Here is a 22,203-nt window from a genome sequence, read left to right on the forward strand (position 1 = left end):
AATTGTCATGTGCCATTACATGCTTCTTGTGTACTAATTTCTTAATTTTCAGTACTAGAAAAAAGTTTGATAATAAGCAAGATGGACTCACATGATGGCAAAAATATCTTCTGCAGATTCAAAGACAAAATCCTCCACATTATCTAATGACCCTTACAACAACTTACACAACACAATAAAGAATACATTTTCTCAAGATATGCACACAGAGAAAAAATCCTCAATACCAAACCAAACCCCAAAATTTCAGCTTGGCTAAAGGAGACTTCACTGCACTGGGGTGAGGTGCTAACTTATGTGGCTCACCAACAGCAGGATTCTACTGTCCCACACCTGCCCACAATTTAGCAAACCAAAACAAAAAACCCAAATCAAAGTCTATAGCACACAATAGCACAAAAAAACCCCCTCTAGGTCTTATCATCCTGGAAGGTACTCAAAAGACTAGAAGTCCAGAGAGCTTCACAACAGGAAGGAATAATTATGTTAGCTTAACATCTCTGCATCAAGCCTCCCAGCACCTTCAGTTGTAGGTTAGCACAGGAAGAGTCACCGCACTTGCTGTGTAAACATGCTCTAAACAACCACAGGAAAAAGAAAAAAAGGCCACCATCTGTAAAAGACATAAACCAACATACAGCTCCCTCAACAGAATGACATGTAGATGAACCCGCCATCACCTTCAAATGTAAGAGAAAAATCTCTTATTCTTCAAATGTTGCATCCTGAAAAAAAGCCTACCAGAAGTCTGTGCTTGCCTCCTCTGGTATGTGGAGAACTGGCATTTATTTAGTTGCACACAGGATCCCAGATACTCAGTCTAATCCTGAAAGGAATTTTGTTTTCAAATTGGAAGCTTTCTAAACTACATCCTTGAATTACCATAAATAAAATTCTGTGAAAGCATCAAATAAGTTCACAATCTCTTGTTGTGAGGAGTATATAATTATTAGCAAATTCTGTAACCATCCATCAGCAATTAGCATTTGGAGAGGCTGTCTCAGTAAGGAAAACTTACTTGGCTTATTTTATGTAGCACATAAAATAAGACAAAATATATGACTATATTGGGAAGTAAATTAGTCTTTTATTGGGCATCAAACAGTTACAACTAGACTGCTTTTGGTACCAACCTGTCTTACTTAATTTTAATTCAGGTACATCTAATTTATACTGCTGCCTGCAGCAATATATATACATATATTCCCCATGGCAGTCCCCCCACCCTTAAATCTCTTGTTTCCAGAACACAGCTTGATAGCACAACAGAAATAAAAGTAGAACAGATTCCGGGAACTGTAATTTGTTTCCAACTTCTATTGGCCAAGCATATAATTACATCCATGACAGATAATATTTTCAAGCAAGTATCAAGTCACATTGGACTGCTGCAGAGAATAAAGTCAGCACTATCATAAAAACACTAGGAACTCAAAGCACGGGTTGAAGCTGCTTTCCTTTACTTCCTCTATAATAATTTCAGTTTCAGTTCTGCGGAAGATATATCACCGACAACAAACCCACTCTGTCAGCCAGTTACATGGGAGGTACAATTCTGTCCACAGAACACTACACACCTTTTCACAATTTCTGAAACCTGGTTTCACAGTTAGTAAAGAGCTACGACAGTGTGGGAGGTGTATTTTGGAGATGTTGAGGACCACGAACAAGTTCTCTCAAACCAAAATGGTGAAAGGAGAGAGCAGCGGTGCAGGCAGGAGGCAAATGCTCCAACATGGGTGGTTGCAGCCACAGGCTCTTTCCCCAGATTTCACTTGCACCTCAACCTCATTTACCCATAGGTCAGTGAGCACACACTGTAAACAGCTAATAATATTTTCTTTCTATAATATTATGACATCAATTCATCAGCATCATAAGATTCCTCAAAAACTGTTTTACAATTTTTATTTTCTATTAAAATTTAAAGGTTTTAGTTCTACTCCTCTCTTCCACTAATCCCTGTTGCATAACTGAGCACTATTTCATCTTCCTCTGACTGTTTCCCTCCCTACTACTATCTGTTGTGCTTATTTATATTCATTATGCAGACAAAGAGACATTCTAGCCACAAAGTGAATACCTCGATAAGGCCCTGCCCATGTCTTCAAGACATGGATAAGAAAGCCTATCCTGCTTAGCCTGGTTTTAAAATATTCTAGCTTCTTTATTCATTGATGTTTTATTTATCTCTCCCCCTACCCTCCCCCTTGGGGAATGCTCCACATTCAAGTTGCTTTAGAGTAGTGAAGTTAAATGTTAGCCTTTCTCACCTCCCAGTCACCACTTTCAAGTAGCATAATGGGAGAGACAACCCCAAAAAAAAAAGTCAGGTTTCAACTGATATTGTGACTGAAGAAAACAGGATGGAAAAGCATCCAGAAGAAGAGTCTGGTTTAAGAAACAAATATTATCTGTTTTCACTAACTGGGGACTGCAATTCAGTAAAGTACTTATGGCCTTATCAACCGGTCAAACGAAAACACCACATTTATGTACTGACTAAAGTAAAAACCTGAAGTTGAGCACTTCAAACCCTCACAAAATCCAAAGGGAAATGAAGATGTGCTAAGGGTGGTGCTCCACAAAGTATGCACAAACATTGACCAAGGCCCTGCCTAGAGTCAAGAATTAATTTAGTGAGTACTGCAGTCTTCCTGACTTCTTCCAGCTTACAGCCCTAATAAGAGTGCACACAGATGCCTCCTTTACTCAGGCCTCAAAGCCTACAAGTGCCTCCTGAAGGCAGGCAACTGTCGTATTTGATCAAAAAACCAAGAAAGATCTAACTCTCTTCATGAAAGCTTATCCAGGAGAGGAAGAGATGACAGTGGTGCACTTCATATAAAAGGCCAAGTGCTTATAACACTCATCCAATATGTGGGATTTAATATCCAATTTCCCCTTACATACAAGAATCTCTTTTTAAATCTAATAGCTCCTTACCTATTTCACTTTAACAAGCCTTTCAGCATATCTCAGAGCCCAAAGCTGCCCTCAGTGCCAAAGGGGAATGGTCTAAATATTAAGCTACATGATCATATTTGCTCTTGTGTTCTTTCTCATGCCAGGACCTGCAATTTCATCCTGTACAGACAATTCTTTTGGCCCCATGTTCAAGCGAAAGGATAGAAGAACACAGTGTAACCTACAGCATAGTGTTTAGGTAGATGCTCTTCTAGAAAATTATGGAGGTCTGAGTCCCCTTCCTTATCACATGTTCCAAAGATGGTTATCTTTTATTTATTTATCCAAGCTCTTTTATTAACTGTATGGACAAGCTGAAGTTTTTTATAAAATTTTATTATAGATTTGCAACACATCCAGAAAGCTGTCAGCCTTCACGAGATGATATACATGCACTTCATGATCAGTAAGTAAGAAATTCTGTTAAGTGTTAGCAAAGTTTTTCTGAGCATAAAGTTGATCAGCTTAGAAAGGTGAGATGTGATCACACAAAGGAGACTCACTGACTAGTAATTAAATTCGAGAACTGCTTTCAACTGAAGGCACAACACCCTCTTTGACAAAGCTGATGCCACTTGTTATAAACTGTCACCCAAAGTGCAGGATTTTTTTTTAGTCATAGATCTAAAGTAATAGCTTTGCATCTCTTTGAATACTAACAGATATCAAATCTGTTTCCAGTGAAGTATCAGTTCATGGTTTCATTAAAGATCTACCTGGAGCAGACATTTTCTGACACAATTCTTTTAAGGGGATGAAGAGACCATCCCACCAGCACTTAGTAAAATCAGACAGCAGACTACATGTTCAGTGCACTGTTTTAGGCTCCTTGCATAACAGACTGCAATTCCCAGGGCTGGTTGCTTTGGGAAAACAAAGTCAAAGCAGAGAAAAAAGGTGCACAGATGTTATCATCTTAGCTAAAAAATACCCTACAATCTCACTGCTAGGCTTTTAACACAGGTGGCAAGTGCACTAGCAATTCATGCAATGGTTCCCCCTCACCTTCTAATAATCATAATTACTCTTCTATCTTTAAGAAAAATTCCCCTAAGCCACCTCAATTTGACAAGCTTTTTGACATTAAGTGCTACCTTATTTTGCTGCATTACACCACTCTCTGAAGTTGTTTGTTCCAAACTTTCCCATTCTGTTGAGTTTACTTGCTGCCACAGATCCATGAGAAAAGGAAGCACTGTCTGTCAGTTTTGCACCTCTCCTGATGCCATGCTTACCCTTAACAGCCATTTTTGCTACACCCTTCTGGCATGTTTGCCCTACACTGCAAAAACTCTTGCAGTGAAAGCAAGCCCCACACCCTTAGAAGCATTATGTCTACCATGTAAATATAAACTACAGAATTTTTAAGACAAAGATGTATCTTTCAAAGCCTCTTGATGAATTACCACTGCAATATGTTATTAGTCAAGTATCTTCATACACAAATAAGTTAGTTCTTTTAATTCTTAGTTTTCTAGGTGTATAAGTGTATCTTCTAAACAGTGTCGGCAGCAGATCTGCCTATAAATTGGCCAAATGAAGCAGATACTCCACACAACACAGACCAGAGAAAACACTTTCTCTCCTCTCAGGTGTCAGCAACAGTTTTAAGGAAAATAAGGAACAGAACATATGGCACATCTAGATTTTGTTGTCTCTCGCACAATAAAGAAGCAAGCTATCAAAAGCAAAGCATGAGATCAGAAAGATCGGTAGAGAGAAAAAGAACCAGAAAACGAAGAGCATTTACAGAGTCTTTATGGATATGAAGTTACATATTTCACACATTATTTACTTATTAGAAATAATAAAATACAATAAACAAAATCCACATATAAGGTCGCAACAAAATAAACGGTGGAAAAAACGTAGCACAGTAAAATGTTCACTCTTTTGAGTGATGAATATGCTTTTGTAAAGCAATGAAAAAATATAAACTGACAATTAAGAAAGCTTGTTTGTTTTCTTTTCTATTTTTTTAATGTAATGTAAAATGTCAAGTAATGCAGCCCTAGAAAACAAGCAAACTGAGGATAAAAGAGGTAATTATGTCCTAGGCTATCAGAAAACAGCAGCCCTGGAAGTCTCCAGAATCAATCAGAGGGAGGGGGGCCAAATTGGAGAAGAAAGGGTTCAACTCCTATTTTGGATAACGCTCTAATTGAGGGACTAGTGATGCAGATGGAAGTGGTTAGCTCTTAAAAATGGGCCACAAACCTGCCCTACAGCTTCTTGGAAACCAAAATGCTGCAAGTGCAGTGCTACCGAGTACCACTGGCTTATGAAAGCTCGGGTAGGATCCAGCCAGGCAACAGTGCTGGGTGCTGACCAGGCTCCGACCCAGCCTGCACTCCCACCCCATCACCCAGCTGGGGTAGGAGACTCCACCGCTCTGCCACCACCCCTGCCAAACTCCCATGGTTCTCTTGGCTGGATTTAGCTTCCAGCAGCACAGCATTCTCAAGCTAAATCCAGATTTCTCAAGCTCAGAAACTTGCAGTTCTTAATGGCATGGATTAACTACAGGGCTTAGAGACATAAGTGACCCTTTGCACTAGAAAAATAAAATAAATAACATAAATCATATATGGGCACAAGAGGCTCACTTAAATAGAACCACTTTTAAGCCAAAGGAGTGAAGAACAATTTACTTTGTACTATCCACTATCTTTTATTCCCTTTACTCACAGTGCTACTCAAAAAACTTCTCATGTTTTATAAATGGTTGTTGGTCATCTTCAGCCATACATACTGGCCTATCTTCTGGGAGTTCTTGAGCTTTACAAAACCAGCAAAACACCTCTCTCTATTATTATCAGAAAGATTTCATAGATAAACTAGATAAAATTAGCAGCTCAGTACATTTTACAAAGTTCACTGAAGGTGTACAGCGCAGTATGGGATTATTTACCAGTTTAACAACAGCTTTTGAGTACTTGGACTCAACTGAGCACTAAGAACACATTCCCATCCCAACCAAGGCTTACTTAACTGCAGGACAGCAACAGCCATACAGAATTCAGCTACTGCTAAATGCAAAATATTAGAGGGCTTTGCCTCTGCTGCAAATGAACACTACTCCTCAACAGTTTTATTTTTGTACAGGCTATTTGAAATTTTTCCTCTTAATCATAAATATGCCCAGCCTCCCTGGGTAACCTGTACGTGCTTAGTCATCCTCTCCAGGAAAAAGTGTTTCCTGATGTTCAGAGGGAACCTCCTGTGTTTCAGTTTGCACTCACTGCCTCTGGTCCTGTCACTGGGCAAAATTGGAAAGATCCTGCAGCTTCCCTTCAAGTATTTATATATACTAATAAGACCACCCTCAAGTCTTCACTTCTCCAGGCTGAACAGTCCCAGTTCTCTCAGCCTTTCCTCACAGAAGAGATGCTCCAGAGCTGTAATCATCTTCATGGGCCTTCACTGGACTTTCTCCAGTCTCTTGTTCTGGGGAGCCCAGAACAAGACCCAGAACTCCAGGTGTGGCCTCACCAGTCCTGAGTGCAGAGGACGGATTGCCTCCCTCGATCTGATGGCAGCACTCATCCTATCACAGCCCAGAACATCATTAGTCTTCCTTGCTATATGGGCACTTTGCTGGCTCAGCTTCCACTTGGGAGTTCTCCAGAACCCCAGATCCTCTTCTGAAAAGCTGAAGAAGATCCACCAACTGGGTGGCCTCCAGAATATAATGGTGTATGGGAGTTTTCCCCCACAAGGTGCAGGATTCTGCATTCTCCCTGTTGAACTTCATGAAGTTTATGTCTTCCACCTCTGTCTTCAGCCAGTTTCCAAGCTACTTCACTATCTGCTTATCCAGCCCACATTTAACAAGCTTCTCTATGAATATAATATGTCAAAAACCTGAATGTAGACAATATCCACTGCTCTCTCCTCACCTATCAAGTCAGTCATTTTCATTGTAGATGGTTATGAGGTTGGTCAGGCATAACTTCCCCTTTTAATGGTCAAAGTTTACTGGTAATGACTGTGTCATGCACTTGCAGTAAACCACAGTAAGTCTCAGCAGTTACTTTGGATCTACAGTTGTTAAGCCTGGAAACTGCTTTACTGGCCATACAGAGAGAAAGAGAGGGGAAAAAAAAAGAAGAAAAAAAGAACCCCTCTGTTTAATAGTATTTCCCTCCCACCACACCTTAAATATCAGCATGAAAGAAATGTGCAAAACATCAAGAAAGCAGTTTTCAGTCAACCTTCTAATAGAGAGGAGATAAAACTGACCAGCTACTTCAGAGGAAAATGCTGGGCAAAGGGGAATAGAGTTACATGGTCTGTCAGTCTCTTCATATCAAAGATCATACTGAAACATTCTCATTTGTGTTAGTGCACTCTGACACACTGTTAAATTATCTTTTTCAAGAGTGCTCTAAACCTGTGGATTAATGAGGTCTCTCTGGTTTGCCCTTGTGAAAATACAGTATTAAAATAATTTGAGTATTCTGCTTAAACACAATGAAATCTACTGGGCAATCACCCAAGTCAACATTAATGAGCAAATATCTTTGGGCTTCTGAGAAGGCTGAGCTAACAGGTAAATATTTAAGTATGTCAGATTCTACACACCTAAGGAATCTAAGTATGTCAGTACCTAAATACATCACGGTCTATCTTAAAGATGACTGCAACTTTATAAAGATGTAAAGATGATTACAAGGCTAGACAAAGCATTGGGATATTTTTTATCAAAAAGGCCATGATCTAGATCTATTAGAAAGCAGTTTGATAGCATGACTTAAAAACCTCTACAGTTTATTGCTCTTAAAAAAATAATGTGAATAGTGAATTTGAAATACAGGTATATTTTATCAAATATAAGTCCTTAGGTCTACATGCAGCATAGACTGAATATTAAAAGATATCCTTTCAATGTGAACCAGCATCTTATGCCCTTGAGATTATGCACTGAATACTAAGGCAGATGGAAACTGCAGGGAGGAACATCAGAAGTTACAGATATGCACAGACTAAGAAGTGCAGCTGTATGTGTAATAACACAACACAAGTGAATCTCGGAGATAAATTCTGAATTCACCTCTTCCAGTGACTTTATCATATGGAAGTATCTCTGTGATCCGGCAGGTCTCTTGAATCAACTCTAGTAAGTAACTGAAGTAAAATTTGCTTCCCTCACCAGAACACTTTCTACATTAAAAAGGACACCACAGAATAATAGCTATTGCTTTGTATTGTTTCACTACAGAAATATAGGGTACTTTTTAAAATACGTTACTGTGGCCTGCAAGTTCAACGGTGCTGAAGGAAATAGCAACACTTAACAGGACTAACAGACACTATTAGACAACACAGTAATCTATTAGGAACATAGGAAAAGAGTGCCTGTTATTACAATTCTTTAATCTTATTTGGAAAATGTTCAATTCCACCTTAAAAGTGAAATGCTGCCCCTAAGACTTCGGGTACCTTTTCTTTATGAATATACCAGAGATTTAATTATGCTCTTTTTCAGGCTTTGTCATCACTCACTGGCCAAGACAAATTTCTTAAGGCCCTTGTTTTATGACAAAATTAACCAAGAAAAAGACAGATAAGAGCACCAAGTTGCTGAAGCTCTTCCTGCAAACACACTCGCCTTAAGAAGAATCCACCAGACACGTTCCAGATGAAGTCTCTTTAGCAAGTTATAAAATGACACCCACAATTCCCTACCACTTCCAAAATATTTTGCCTCATATCTAGCATGCCATTTCCCTTCCTCACAGCTGCATCACACCACGATGTCATTCTGTGCTAGCAAGTCACAGAGTGGCTTTCTCCTTAGCAGTTGTCCCCTACAAATCAGTTACTAGTTTACCATGAAATTTCTTAGCTCATAAATCCATTCACACTACTCAAGTCCTCCCAGTCACCCGTATTTTACTGTAATCCTATGCAATGATAAGGCTTCCCTATTTTCTGTCAAAAGCAAGTGTCATTAGTGTGCTCCAACTTTCTGAGACAGAACTACTGAAATTTTTAACATAGTCTTTTATCTTATCAAAGGCAGATCCTAATTTATTCTGACATATACTGCCTCTGATAAATCCATTTACATGTATTCCATTTGTCTCCCTGCCTTTGATTCTTTTAAAAGTGTTTGCTATGCTATTGCTGTGCTACAGAAAAAAAAAAAAAGAAAATATTAATAGTTTTCAGGCTGCCAGAACCACCTCTTCTCCACTTTCTGAAAAATAGCTACTGCATTTGCTCTTCTGCAGTTAAATACTATCTCTATTTTGCTAGTGTTGTTTGTTTTGAAATGTTTGCTACAATATTTTTCTAAAATACAACTCCTTTGACCCAACCCCATACAAACCTGAGCACTAGGAGCTTCTAAGTTTCTTCTTCCTTTCACTATATGAATTTCCATGGTAACAGTTTCCACCTGTATACATTTATTTCACTCTTAATCCCGATTCCACGTTCAACATAACCTACTGCACCAAAAATGAAGGCAAAATTGTAATATAAACTGGGGACGATAACTCTAATCATAACTTTATGCTTACTGCATAATGCCCAGCTTCCTTTCTTGTTTCATTTTTAATGGATAAATAGCTTTTTACTGCTTGGGTTATTTTCCTTTAGAAGGTCAAACTCAGCTTGACTTCTGGCAACTTCTTATTCGCATTTAAGGCTTCTGAACCTTATAACATTCTTCATTTTTGAACAACCACTTTTGCCACTCCTTCCAATTCCTTGGCTAGCTTATGATGTTCTCTTTGGCTGGCTTTTTTTCTGATTAGGTCTGCAGTCATTCTGCTTGTGTATTCTGCTTTTTCTTGAGATGCAAAACCTATGCACTTTTTCTAATTCTGAATCAAAGAGCTCCCTTTGCTCTTTGGTTCAACTAATTTCAAACCATTTCCCTACAGTTTCTCAGTCTGCATTTTTGAAATCCAAAACTTTAACTGGAAACCCCTTTCAATTGAAACCACATAAACCTCTGATGCCAATTATTCAATCCAAACTTGGTTGCTACAAACAGTTATCCTAGAATGCCCTTCATGCTCATGAAACCTTCTTTAAAGCAACATTATTTTGCAACATTATTTCTTTTTAGTTCGAGAACTGTGTGTGAACATTGCATCCAGGAATTACTGATCTTTAGAATTAGTAGGGAAATTATGACCTATACAAGAGTTCAAGTCTCCACAGTACATTGTGGTAGGCAAATAACTTTATTCCATCTACTGTATTCCAATAACTCCATGTATACTTAACACAAGAAAACTCTTTGGCACCTGAAATCACTGTGTATGAAAGACTCATCCACTGAAGGTACAAAATTTCAAGTCAATAATATGAGATATCCACGTATAATGCCTTCTAAGAACCAAAATAATAACCTGTTCTGGAATGCTTTATCCCTTTGCTGTTCCTTATCTCAGAGCATCCAATCTTTGAATCCTTAATATTTACTTCTCATTCCTCTCCCTTAAAAATATATATATAAAAGGTTCTGCTTTTCATAAAAAGATCTTTCATAACAAATGCAACTGAAATAAGAGAACAGGTCCCAGAAATGCTCTATATATCCCACCACCAGCACAAAGAACCTACTTTTTTACACTGTTAACTTTTACAAATAATCAAAGTTAGCATGACAATCCTTGCAGTACAACACATTTTATTACTGTTTAAGTCAGTAGAATTCCCCATAGTTGACAATACCTGAAAAAAGTGTAAGTTCGTTTTATGTAGCAGAATAAACACGTTCCAAGCTACCCAAGTGATAGCTCTGTATGTCAAACTACTTCACAAGTAAAGATGGATTTAAGGCAACAGACTAAACAAATTACAAACTTGCTGCCCATTTTACAGAATTCAAATACCAGCATACGATCCAGTAATATATTCAACACTATAGGAGACAGAGGCTTAGCCTACTTAATACCTAGTTTTGTGCTTTAGCCAAAACTATCATCCATTCCTAATGCTGTAAACAAAGCATGGACTGTGGTGTACCACCCTTATGGGGAAGGAGTACCCAAGATTCATAGATGCTAGTGGTCGAAAGGGACAACAAAAGACAGAGGGTCCACAAAAGCTTACAAAGTTTTATTAGTAAATTATGCACTTGGCATGGAAATCAGTATAAGTTAGTCCCTATCTCCTAGTATAAGCACATGGCAGTGGGTTTTGAACAAAGGTATAGGGTAAACAGAGTGGGGGCTAATGAGGGGGGGGGAAGCGAGGAAGAGGAAGGGCGGAGGGGGGGAGAGGGGGAAAGAGAGAGAGAGAAAAAGATTGCCAGTCTTGGCTCCAGCATTTATACAGCTGATGGGATGCCCATGGTCCTGGGGTATGTACATGCCTGGGCTTCATGGGGATATCTTTCTACAGATAACTGTTACCCACCCTGGAGATAAGTTTCTTGCTTTCTACACAAATTATTTATCCTGTGTAGTCTGACCTTTATACCTTTCTGGAAATGGGTCAGAGGGCTTTGAGGGTTCTTGGAGGCCTTAATCCCCCGCTACTGGGTCAGCCTTTGGACAACATGCCATGCCCCTTTCTCAGTCTCATTCCTATGCCTGTGGTGTATTGTGTAGTGCTTATCTCCAGGAGCCAGAACAACGACATTTGTCCCAGAAATGTGCTGCCCTACGTCCATATGGCCCACTTCCCCAGCCACATTCTATTCTTCAGTGTATTATTACCAACAATCCTACACTCCACAGCTATCTGATTAATGATGTTTGAGACATACACATTAGCTCTCTTATTTTCTAGGCTTCTACCCGGAAGAGGAACTGGAGTAGGGAACCAGATTTAAAGAAAGCAAAATATTCTTTCAGTGATTTCAGAAAGAGCTACACATCTTTCTTTATCTGTAAGCTTTCATAATTAATCCATTCAAAAGTGGACAGATTTCTCAGTTGCTGTAATCATTTCAAATCTAACATAGCCTCATGATTTTTCTGCAAGTCCTATCTTCCACACTGGCCTTAAACAACAAGTATCCTAACATGCACCGGTACTGCTTTATTTATAGAATCACAGCCTCACTGCGGGTGGGAGGAAGATCTGGAGATCACCTAAATCCAAGTCAGTATTCACTTAAGTAAAACACAAATAGAAGCACTGGCAAGTTTGAAGCCATGGCCTGTACAATGCTTGCAGATGGGTAATCTTCTCTTATGACTCCTATGATCCAAAATAGTTCATCAACATTATAGCAACAGGTAAATACAGTACTAAACACTTATCAGGCAAAGAAATACTTTTTTTTAACATTAAAATTTGAAAATGTTTTCAGCATACTTTATTTTGATGTTTACCAGAAAAACAACAATGACACTTTAGAGTAAATATTTCTAAAGTAATTAGTGTCAGATTGTTTCACATTCTTTCTCCGCCACTATTTACATTCCTGAACTTTTTTGCCAGGGCAACCCCTGGTATCAGTACAGGCTGAGGGATGGACATACCGAGAGCAGCTCTGCTAAGAAGGACTTGGGGTTGCTGGTGGATGAGAGGCTGGACATGAGCCAGCAACGTGCATCTGCAGCCCAGAAAGCCAATTATATCCTGGGCTGCATCACCAGCAGCGTGGGCAGCAGGTGGAGGGAGGTGATTCTGCCTCTCTACTCTGCTCTGGTGGGACCCCACCTGGAATGCTGCATCCAGCTCTGGAGTCCTCAGCACAGGAAAGACATGGACCTGTTGGAGCAGATGCAGAAGAAGGACACCTAGATAGAGAGATGGAGCATCTCTCCAACAAGGAAAGACTGAGAGAATTGGGATTCTTCAACCTGGAAAAGAGGGGTGACCTAATTGCAGCCTTCCAGTACCTGAAGGGAGGCTTACAAGAAAGGGGGAATGGCTTCAAACTGAAAATAGGTTTAGATTAGATATTTAGAAAAAAATCTTTACTGCAAGAGTGGTGAACAGGTTGCCCAGAGAAATTATGGATGTCCCATCTCTGAAAGTGTCCAAAGTGTTGTCGTGAAAGGTGTCCCTGCCCATGGCAGAGGTGTTGGAACTATATGATCTTTAAGATCCTTTCTAACTCAAACCACTGTATGATTCTACGATTTTAGTGACAGAAATGAGGAATAACTAAAAGAACGATTCATTCCTTGAACTGATTTTTAATAAGAAAAATCACCACATAGTTCATAAAAAAAATTCAAAACAACTTTAAACACAAATATCATTTGTATTCTACACTGAACTACAGTCAGAGCACTGGTAAAATGTCTTCAAAGGCGAGAGAGAGATAAAGAGAAGCACAAGTTCCAACTCCTGAAGACCATCTGAACAAAATATGATCTGGAAAACTGGTGTTGTGGGGTATAAAATTCAGTCATGCTGCATGACAAAAGAGAGGAAGCACAACAGGAGGCACAATCACTATGATTATAATCCCTTAGTACTGATTTAGCTGAAGCATGGAAGAGCCATTTGCTATACACCTTCCTTCCTGTTACCCTTTCTCCCATCTACCCCAAAACTTACAGAGGTCTGCAGAGATGTCCCTTCACCACTGCATCCTGAGAAAGCCTTATGGAACACTGAAAACTGCAGCAGCAGCTTGAGCTAAAATCCCATACAGCACCACAAGTTACCTGCTGTCTGCCATACGGTCTGATCACATACTACCCAATCCCTTGGCTGGTAGGAGCAAGTCAGAGGAGCAGAAGGTTGCAAAACGAGACTCAGCAGGCGACACCAATTGCTGCTAACAGCTTTAAATGGTTTAACGTGTACCTGGTGCCAAAATCCAGGCACTAACTGAAGATGCAGCCATCAGCTATCAAGACAGCAGAAATTCTGGACTTGGAAAGAGAAGAGGTGAACATTACCCTTCCATTCTAATTGTACCCAGGATGGAGGAAGCGTAGCTCAAAAAGGACTATGATTTGGACAATCAATAAATTTCCATTTGCTAGAGCATGGAAAGCCAGGAGACAATGAATTCTGCACTACTGGCAATCCTTGTCCAATTAGCCCGCAGTGTTTGGGAACCGGCATAACAACCCGACCCTCAGGAAACCCTGCAAAACTCAACAAAAAAAAACAATAAATCACTGAACTGCTGGTTTGGTGGGGTTTTTTGTTGGGTTTTTTTGTAGAAAAGTATCCCTGGCAAAACTAGGGTATTTTTTCCTCAACACATCTACTTATCTTTTTCACCTCTTACACTCACCTTGGAAAGCTTCAGTTCTACCCCTGAGCACAAATGCAATACCTCATCACAAGAGCAGGCCAGGGCTGATAAAGCTCCCACCGACACACAGAACTACTCATATCAGTGATGCCACACTCCAAATACCTAGAAACTCTCCAAGCCTGCAGCGTCCCATAGGCTGTCACCTACTCCTAAAGGGGCTTTCAACAGAGATGAGATCAGCAAATATATCCCATAATCCCAGACCAGAGCAAATGGTCCATGGAGGATGGGATCTCTGATAGCAAAATTACAGACTGTAACAGAGTAGGATTTCCTGCATGCATTGACTTGAATGTTTATAGTGAGTTTGTCAATAACTGGGTCATCTTCCTGCTCGGGACACAAGCAGAATTCAGTCTTTATCAGTCTCATCCTTCTGCCTGTACTTCACTACTTCTCATAGCCTCCAGCATTTCCCCTAGAGGGACAAAAAGTCCCTCAACATGTCTACCTGAAAAATCATACAGAAAAATAGTCCAAAGATGTTTATCTAAATCTGCTGAGACCTTCAAGTAACAACTTTATGACAATAACTATCCATTGATTTCACAGGTTACACATACAAATGCCAACTTTGTTAATTATTTCAGAGCTCACCTGCAGGAGGAGAGTGAAGGTACAATAATGCAAAACCAGCACTAAACATCTAGAGTTTTGGTTGGACTTTGCACACCACTATCTAGCAGAGTAGTTAAGTACAAATTGCTTCATTTTCATAAACAGAAATTGATTTTCAACAGTTCAGAAAATACTCCTACATTGCTTTATATTTTCCTCTCTCAATCACACCATAATAATTCAGCAAATTATTAATGAAACCAGTTATAACCACTAATACACAAAATAGTGTAGAACAGAAAAATTCTTAAGTAGTTGCTGTCTATTCAGTTAGCAAACATCATCCCCACATAACAGATGGGTACAGGGAGTTACTGGGTAAGTTCATCCGCTAGCACTCTGCAAGGGGACAGAATGCAAGTCCCCCATGGCGCCTACACTGCTCATTGATACCTATCTGCTGGGCAGAAACCTCTTGCCAGAGCCAGTTCACAACCTCCTAGCAGTATGTTGAATTGGCAATGCTGTTGGAGAAGGAGTGCAGGAGCCCAGAGACTCAGAAGCCACGAGGACTCACCAGGGGATTTTCCAGCTGCCCTTCCTGGGTCCCTGCCCGCGGCAGCGTGGCCCAGCAGTGACCTGATGGCACTGGCAGCCTGCCAGGGCTTACAACGCTTGACACTGCCAAGGGAACTACAGAGCATTGCAGAGAAAAGGGAGGAAGGCTCAAGAAGAAGCTTTTAATTTTCCACAACTTTTGATGCACTTCTTCCTCCTAGTGCAAGCTTTCCACATGGTATCACTTCTGTTTCCCCACATGACTAAAAGATTGTATGCACTGGAGGTACCACAGACAAAAAAGCGGGGGCTCTCCCAAACCTCCCAACCCCTCCTACAATGTTCACCCCCAGAGCAGCTTTTATTCTGTTTTCTTCCTATCTACAATAAAGATGCTACAATAATTAAAGCAATGATTCTTTTCCTTTGTATAAGCTTGTTAAGAGTGCTTTATGCTTAAACCCATGACAAATGTACTCTTTCATTATTTACACAAATGACTTTTAGAGCATTTTCCTGATGGACTGTTATTATTACTGTATAATTTGTAATCTGAAATGAACATAGCATGAAAAACTTGAAAAGAAGAAGATTTATAACTAAATAATTGAGAAAATGCTCTTATAGCACTTGGCATGACAGCATGATTCAGACAGACAACCACAATATACTGAAGTAAGAATGTCACTGTTAGCTCTTTCAGAAACAGCAGAAAAATCTGACCAACACAAGAATAAGATCAGCAGAGTCACTTTCTGGATTATCATTTGTTGGAACCATCATAAACAACTGGTAGACCTTTAGAAGCGAGATCATCTTATCTGTTAGTACAGCCTGCAGGGGAAGGAAGCGAGGTGACAACTTCCATAATTCTTTGTAATAAAAATCTTCTCTTCGCCTCTCCAAAATTCAACAAAACTACCTAGTTCAATTATGGGAATAACCTAGAGGAAGCATAAACACATAGAATTTTTGGTTCATGATGCAAGCCTGAATAAAATACTAACAAAACAAAATAAAATGCATTATCTTGTCTTGGAATGTTTTGTTTCAGTGTAAAAAACAGTCTTTCAAAGCATGAAGAACACAGGACTATTCTTCTCCCTCCACCCCACAATAAACAGATGTGAATACCTGGTTGCTTCCTTCAGATGAAAATTTCGTAATACAATATACATCTTACCCTACCTTAAACCATATACAGTGTAAATGCAGATTTTGTAAATCACATTACTTCAATAGGGGAACTTCTGTTCATTGATTTAGTGATTTTCATTGCTAAGCTCACGTAATGAAAATAGTCAACTTCAATCACATATTTTTAATTTTAGAGTGTTTGCATTTCAAGTACTCGATGATATATGGCTGTTTTAAGAGCCATTTCTGCAAAAATTACTATGTTTTTGAATTGTCCATTTGAGACATCTAGCATCTTCAGCCAGGTCAAACCACCACATACATGCACTAAAACAACCTTGGAAGTAAAATACTCAACCCTGAGACTCAGCAGTGAAAAGCTGGTACAACAAAACATGACTAGTTATTGACTAGTTATTCCTTCTTGCACTGAAACATACTCTTAGCTGTAATTTCAAGGTACTTAAAACTACATCATAACAGCTCTGAAAAAACCACACCTTTCATTAGGTATTTCAGTCAACTGACTTCACCTTTCTGTAGCACTAAGATATACTAGATAAACATGTATTGTTTTAAAGTTTTAAAAAGTGACAATGCTACTAGAAAAGATGACACAGAATACAGATGCAGAGTATTAACAGTCCTCCACTACAGAATCCCACTCTATTTCATGACAGAGTCTTTAAATACAGGTATTTTAAAGAATATCTGCTGAGAGCTGAGGAAAAGCCATTCAATCTAAAGAAGCTGTGATTTCAAATGAAATGAAACAAGCAGCACAAAGGCCACCAAATACCCACATCGACATTCCACCATGTGGTTACAGTTCAGTCTTGGAAGTCAAAACATGCATGCTAAATTCTCAAACTTCACAAACGCAGCTGTCATTCTCAATTTCCAAGAAGTCTAGGAAATTACAGGAGTTCATCAGAGCTCGGCTGCCTTACTTCATTTAAGATTATGTTCACTGGTTGACTGCAATAAAAACATGTATCAAAAGATCCTCTACAATTTTTTCAGAGAGGAGATCAGATGTCAAAATCTCCTTCAAATAAAGCTGCATTTGAAAATTAACCAACATAAGAAACTTTACCTTAATTGGAGCCCGGCTGAACTGTATTTTTCTGTTGGCTGGGATTTCGTCTTCATCTGGCAGTCCATTAATTTCAGAATATTCCATATCAGGTTCATAACAGTTATTTTCATCACTGTCATCTAAATCATCCTGTTCTGTACCTGTCTCTCCCCAGTCAGAATTATATCTGGATCGTACCCGATACACATTATAGTCAGAGTGCATGTACACGTGGGAACTCTGAAAATTAATCACATCTTCATTCACATCTTTTTCATTTGTCTCATCATAATGGGACTCAGTAGTATCTGAAACCGCATCTGTGGCAAAATCACCACCTGAAGCTACATTTCTTGTTAATTCTGCAGCTTCGGGTCGATCAAAGATACCTTCTGTATTTTCTGACTGTTCCTTTTGTTGCACCAAAACCCCCGCCTCTGTTTTTGACTTACTCCTAGAACAGCGGTCCACAGGTCTTTCGCTGTCAAGCATGCTGACCAAATCCTGTTGACCTGTTGCAGAGCTCTCAACAGAATCAGCACTTGCCTCTGTCCTCTTCTTTATTTCTTCAGTTGTTTTTGAACCTGCTGAAATGCCTGTAGACACTTTCTGTCTTGGTGTTGAAGGCGTGTTAGTTTGCTGAGAATTCTCAGCAGACATCACGCCTGTACTCTGTTTGGCTGGGGGAGACCATGTGCTAGCCTCTTTCAAAGGACTGAAACCCTCAAGGTTTGCACCCGGGGAGGAGATACTTGTGACACTAGATGAGAGGTTTAGTGGATAGTGACCAGTTACAGAGTACTCTTCGTTGTTTTCTGACTTTTCTACAACGATTGCATTGTGTGAGTCGGTGTTTTCAAAAACTGCGCTGAGCTGACTCACAGTTGGAGAGACGGTCTCTGTCCTTGGGCTAAGACTGTCCAGTGAATCAGTGCTGCCTCTGTGAGACTTGGAGCTACACCAGTCATCTGGAAGCTCGTTGGAAACGATTTTCTCTTTCTTTGGGGAATAGCGATTTGAGTGTCCCATTTCATGAGCATTTCGCTCAAACATCTTTCGAGTTTCAGTAAACTTGGAATAGGAAGGACCATCATGGATAGTATCAAATCTACTAATCCTTTCTGAGACGGATGACTCCAATTTTACAATTGAACCATCTGCTTTTTCTACAAATTCTTTAGGCCTAATTCGTCTTTGAGGTGATGCAGGGCCACCCTTCCCCCTGGTTTTAGGGGCAACTCCAGCACTTTCAGTGGGCTCCATGCCCATCTGCATAAATAAGTTCTTGATCCGATTGACATTTGAGCCATATTTCCTTCCCCTGCTCTGCGAGGCCTCTCCTTCCTCTTTCGCTTTTTGGTCTCCATCTGATTTCGGTTTGTCAAAGGTGCTTTTCAGCGCCTGGAACTCAGTTCTGTAAGCATTTCTGTGAGGAGAGGCACTTCGGAGGGTTGATCTTTCTCCTGAAGACTCTGTTTTCATCATGTTTACTCCAGGACCACAAAACCTGCTTGCATAGTTTCTCTGGCACCACTCTCAGTAGTTTGTCACAGCTGAGATTCTGCTTGAGGAGTGTTTTTCCTCAGAGGCCACTGCTCTTCAGCAGGAACATACTTGACAGAAGATCTGGAGGTAAATATCTAAACACATGCAGCCAATTCCGACAAAGCAGCACGACCAAGGATTCAAGAACAAGGGCTGATTCAACCTGCAATAGAAAGGAGGGTTTTCTGAACCATGTCAGGTACTGTTACTTTAAATGTCACAATTTCCACTTACTGTTATTTGAGACGTTTACAAAAAAATACTAAAAAAACCCCAAAAACCCAACCTGTGCAGACACATGAAAACTTATCATTACAAACTTTTTCAAATTGATTTTTGAAAAATTTACAATCTATAACATCATTCCATAGTGAAAGAACAGATTATCACATCTTATCATTCACAAGTACCACGGCACAAATACGCACGCAAAGGAAAGGCAATGTGACATGAAATGCGAGCCACTGCAAGACAATCTTTCCTCTCTCATAGAAACATAATGGCAGAAATACAATCAAAGATAATATGCTTAGAAAGGCAAGTTAAACATCAGCTCGAGGGAATTCAAAAAAATGCACCCAAAGTTAACATCCTCAGCTGACATGGTAAAGAAAGTGAAATCCCGTTAGAGAAAGTTGCCCCTTGTCACGGGCAGCGGCTTTAACATCTGGAGGAGCCTGGAGGTGCCCAACGCGGAGACGCAGAAACGGAGCCAGGGGCTGGACCTGCTCCCGTCCCCGGCCCGAGGGGCTCGTTCCCGGTCCCCGCAGCCCAGCGAAGGGCAGCACGGCGGTCACCCAGAGCCAAACCCTCTCCCTTCCCTTCCCTTCCATCCCTCCTCCCCAGCCCTCGCCCTGCCGCGCCGCCGCCGCTCCCCCCGAGGCGGGGACGCCTCGCTCTGCCCGCTGCACACACGGTGCCGGTACCGCCGCCCGGAGCCACCGCGCCCTGCTCCCGCCGGTCGCCACGGGCGACTGGAAAGGCCACGCGGCAGCGGCTCTCGGCGAGACCCGCGCTATCGCAGAAAGCAATAAACTTAACCCGAGCGGACAGCGCTGGAGACCCCGCGGCGGCTCCTCCTCGGGCAGCCGTGCCGCGCCGCCGGGCAGGAGCCGCGGGCGGCAGCACCTTGCGGCGGGGCAGTGCCCGGGCAGCCGCCCGCCGCCCCCGTGGAACAAAAGCCCGGTGCCAGGGCTGCTCCTCACGGAGCCCGGCGCCTCTCCCTCCGAGCGCGCACCCCGCCTTACCCAGCCTACAGCCGCGACGGGCTCCCCCGACCGCCCGGCTCAGCGCTGCCCCCGCGCCTCCTCTGCGCAGAGCGGCCGCTGCCGCCGCCCGCCTGACAGGAGGCAGCAGCCGCCGCCGCGTCGCCTCAACGCCATTGCAGGCAGCGGCGGCGGCGGCAGCGGGGCACGGACACGGCTCCGCGCGCACACCCGCGGCGGCGGCGCGGGGGAGGCTGAGGCGCCGCGCCCGCCGCAGCCGCGCTCCCGCCGCCGCCCGCCCGCCGCCCTGGCGCGGCCGCCGCGCCCCCCCCGCGGGACGCGCCCCGAGCCGCCGCCGTCGCCCGCCGCGGGGCCGCCGCCCGCCGCCGCCGCCCGCGGGTGACAGGTGCCTCACCTCCTCGGAGAGACTCGGTGGTTCGCTCCGCCGGCGGGGCGGGGGAGGCGGCGAGCCCGCTGCAGTCCGGCCCGGGGCGGTGACCGCCGAGCGGCGAAGGACGGGCCCGGCCGCGGCCACGCCGCCGGCGCCGATCCCCGCTGGCTGCCCCCGCCCCGGCTTATCCCCTCCTTCCCGCCCCGGGAGCGCTCGTTTCCAGCCTGACCCCTGCGGACTGGGCCGGCTCGGCACCCGCCCGTGTCGGCGGAGACAGCGCGCCCGCCCCCGGCGGGAGGGGCAGTGCCCCGGGTCCCGGGAAATCTCCTGCTCCTTCCCGCTGCGGGAAACCTGCGGTCGCGCCGGGCACCGGGCGCACGGAGAGCTCCCTGCAGATCGAGACCCGGCGTGTTCCCTCCCTCTGTTGATCCATTCACCCAGCCCGCCCCAGTGAGGAACGTGCTGGTGACGAACCCCGGGAAACCGCGCACAGCTCCGTTGGCATCGCTTGTTCTGGCAGCTCCTGACAGGGACGGAGGATCTCAGTGGATCACCCCTGGAGCACAGTCACAACCAGCATGCCTTTGTTGTTCGTTAGCTGGGCGAGTTCACCACAAAAATGTTTTGGCTTCATGCTGCGAATAAGAAAACTTAATTGCGGAACATGAAATCTCTAGGTAATTTGTAAAACTGGCAATCCAAGAAGGTAATGACTGTTAATCACATAGCAACTCCTAAGCAAAGTTCATTAAACTAATTGCATAAATATCCAGAAAATGGCCTGGGGATGTACACTGCAAATTCCGAAAACTAATTATTATGCACACAGAATAAAGACAGCGGTGACCGAAAATAAAGACATGTGGTATATAGATCCATTAGTTTTAATGACACTGAAGCACAGGTACTATATACCATTCAAGTGTTCACAGGTGTCAATCTCTAGTTAAATTTGCACCAAAGGGATGCAGCTCAAAACGGTTATTCTCAATGATATTTAAGTAACCAGCATGTTAGTATTGACAGGCAAACAACAAATCTTGTTAGATTGAAAACCAGCATTTTGAGAAATAAATATACTAGAGGCCAGGAACAGAAGTGAAGACGTTTCAATAGTGTTTTTCCCACTGCTGGAAGTAGCCCATCCTGGTGCACTGCATGGCCCCAGCACAGGCTCCTGTTGCCTGCAGACAGAGGCACAGAAGGAGGTCCGGGGTATTCGGGATGCCCTGAGTGCTACTGAGTGTGGCCATGCCAAAGCAGGCTAGCACAGCAGGGAGAAAAGGAGATCTGATGAGATATGTCATGAGCCAGCATATATGCAGCTCCTGAGCTTCAAAAGCAGTCATGGAAAGCTCCCCTTCCGAAACCCTTTCCCAAACCAGAAGAATAAGGGAATGACTGTTTCACAGCTGCCTGTGGTAAGAAGTCCTGCAGGTGATTCCCTGCACAGGGACTGAAAATATTGCAGCTAAGCAGGACATTCCCTATTAAATTATAAACATACCGTATCTGAGGCCCAGCCTTTCTGGCAGTGCTTTTCTATCTGTATGATTTTGTAGACAGG

At 42.4% G+C, this 22,203-nt stretch overlaps 1 protein-coding gene across 7 annotated transcripts in view; it reads right to left on the reverse strand.

Annotated features, from left to right (window-relative positions):
* Positions 1 to 21,004, reverse strand: part of PPP1R9A (protein phosphatase 1 regulatory subunit 9A) — a 137,839-nt gene extending 116,835 nt beyond the window's left edge. For 3 of the 7 annotated variants that reach the window (XM_064677172.1, XM_064677163.1, XM_064677146.1), the window contains exons 1-2: positions 20,288 to 20,434; positions 17,514 to 19,203 (exon numbers count right to left, since the gene is read on the reverse strand). In XM_064677172.1, the coding sequence (XP_064533242.1) occupies positions 17,514 to 18,980 (1,467 nt within the window). In that variant the 5' untranslated portion in view covers positions 18,981 to 19,203; positions 20,288 to 20,434. Of the gene's footprint in view, positions 1 to 17,513; positions 19,204 to 20,287; positions 20,436 to 20,660 lie in introns of those variants that run through there. The other 4 variants (XM_064677202.1, XM_064677191.1, XM_064677155.1 and 1 more) reach the window with 3 other exon arrangements.
* Positions 21,005 to 22,203: the final 1,199 nt, after the last annotated feature.

Source organism: Pseudopipra pipra, chromosome 1 (genome assembly GCF_036250125.1).
Source record: "Pseudopipra pipra isolate bDixPip1 chromosome 1, bDixPip1.hap1, whole genome shotgun sequence".
Classification (NCBI taxonomy): domain Eukaryota; kingdom Metazoa; phylum Chordata; class Aves; order Passeriformes; family Pipridae; genus Pseudopipra; species Pseudopipra pipra.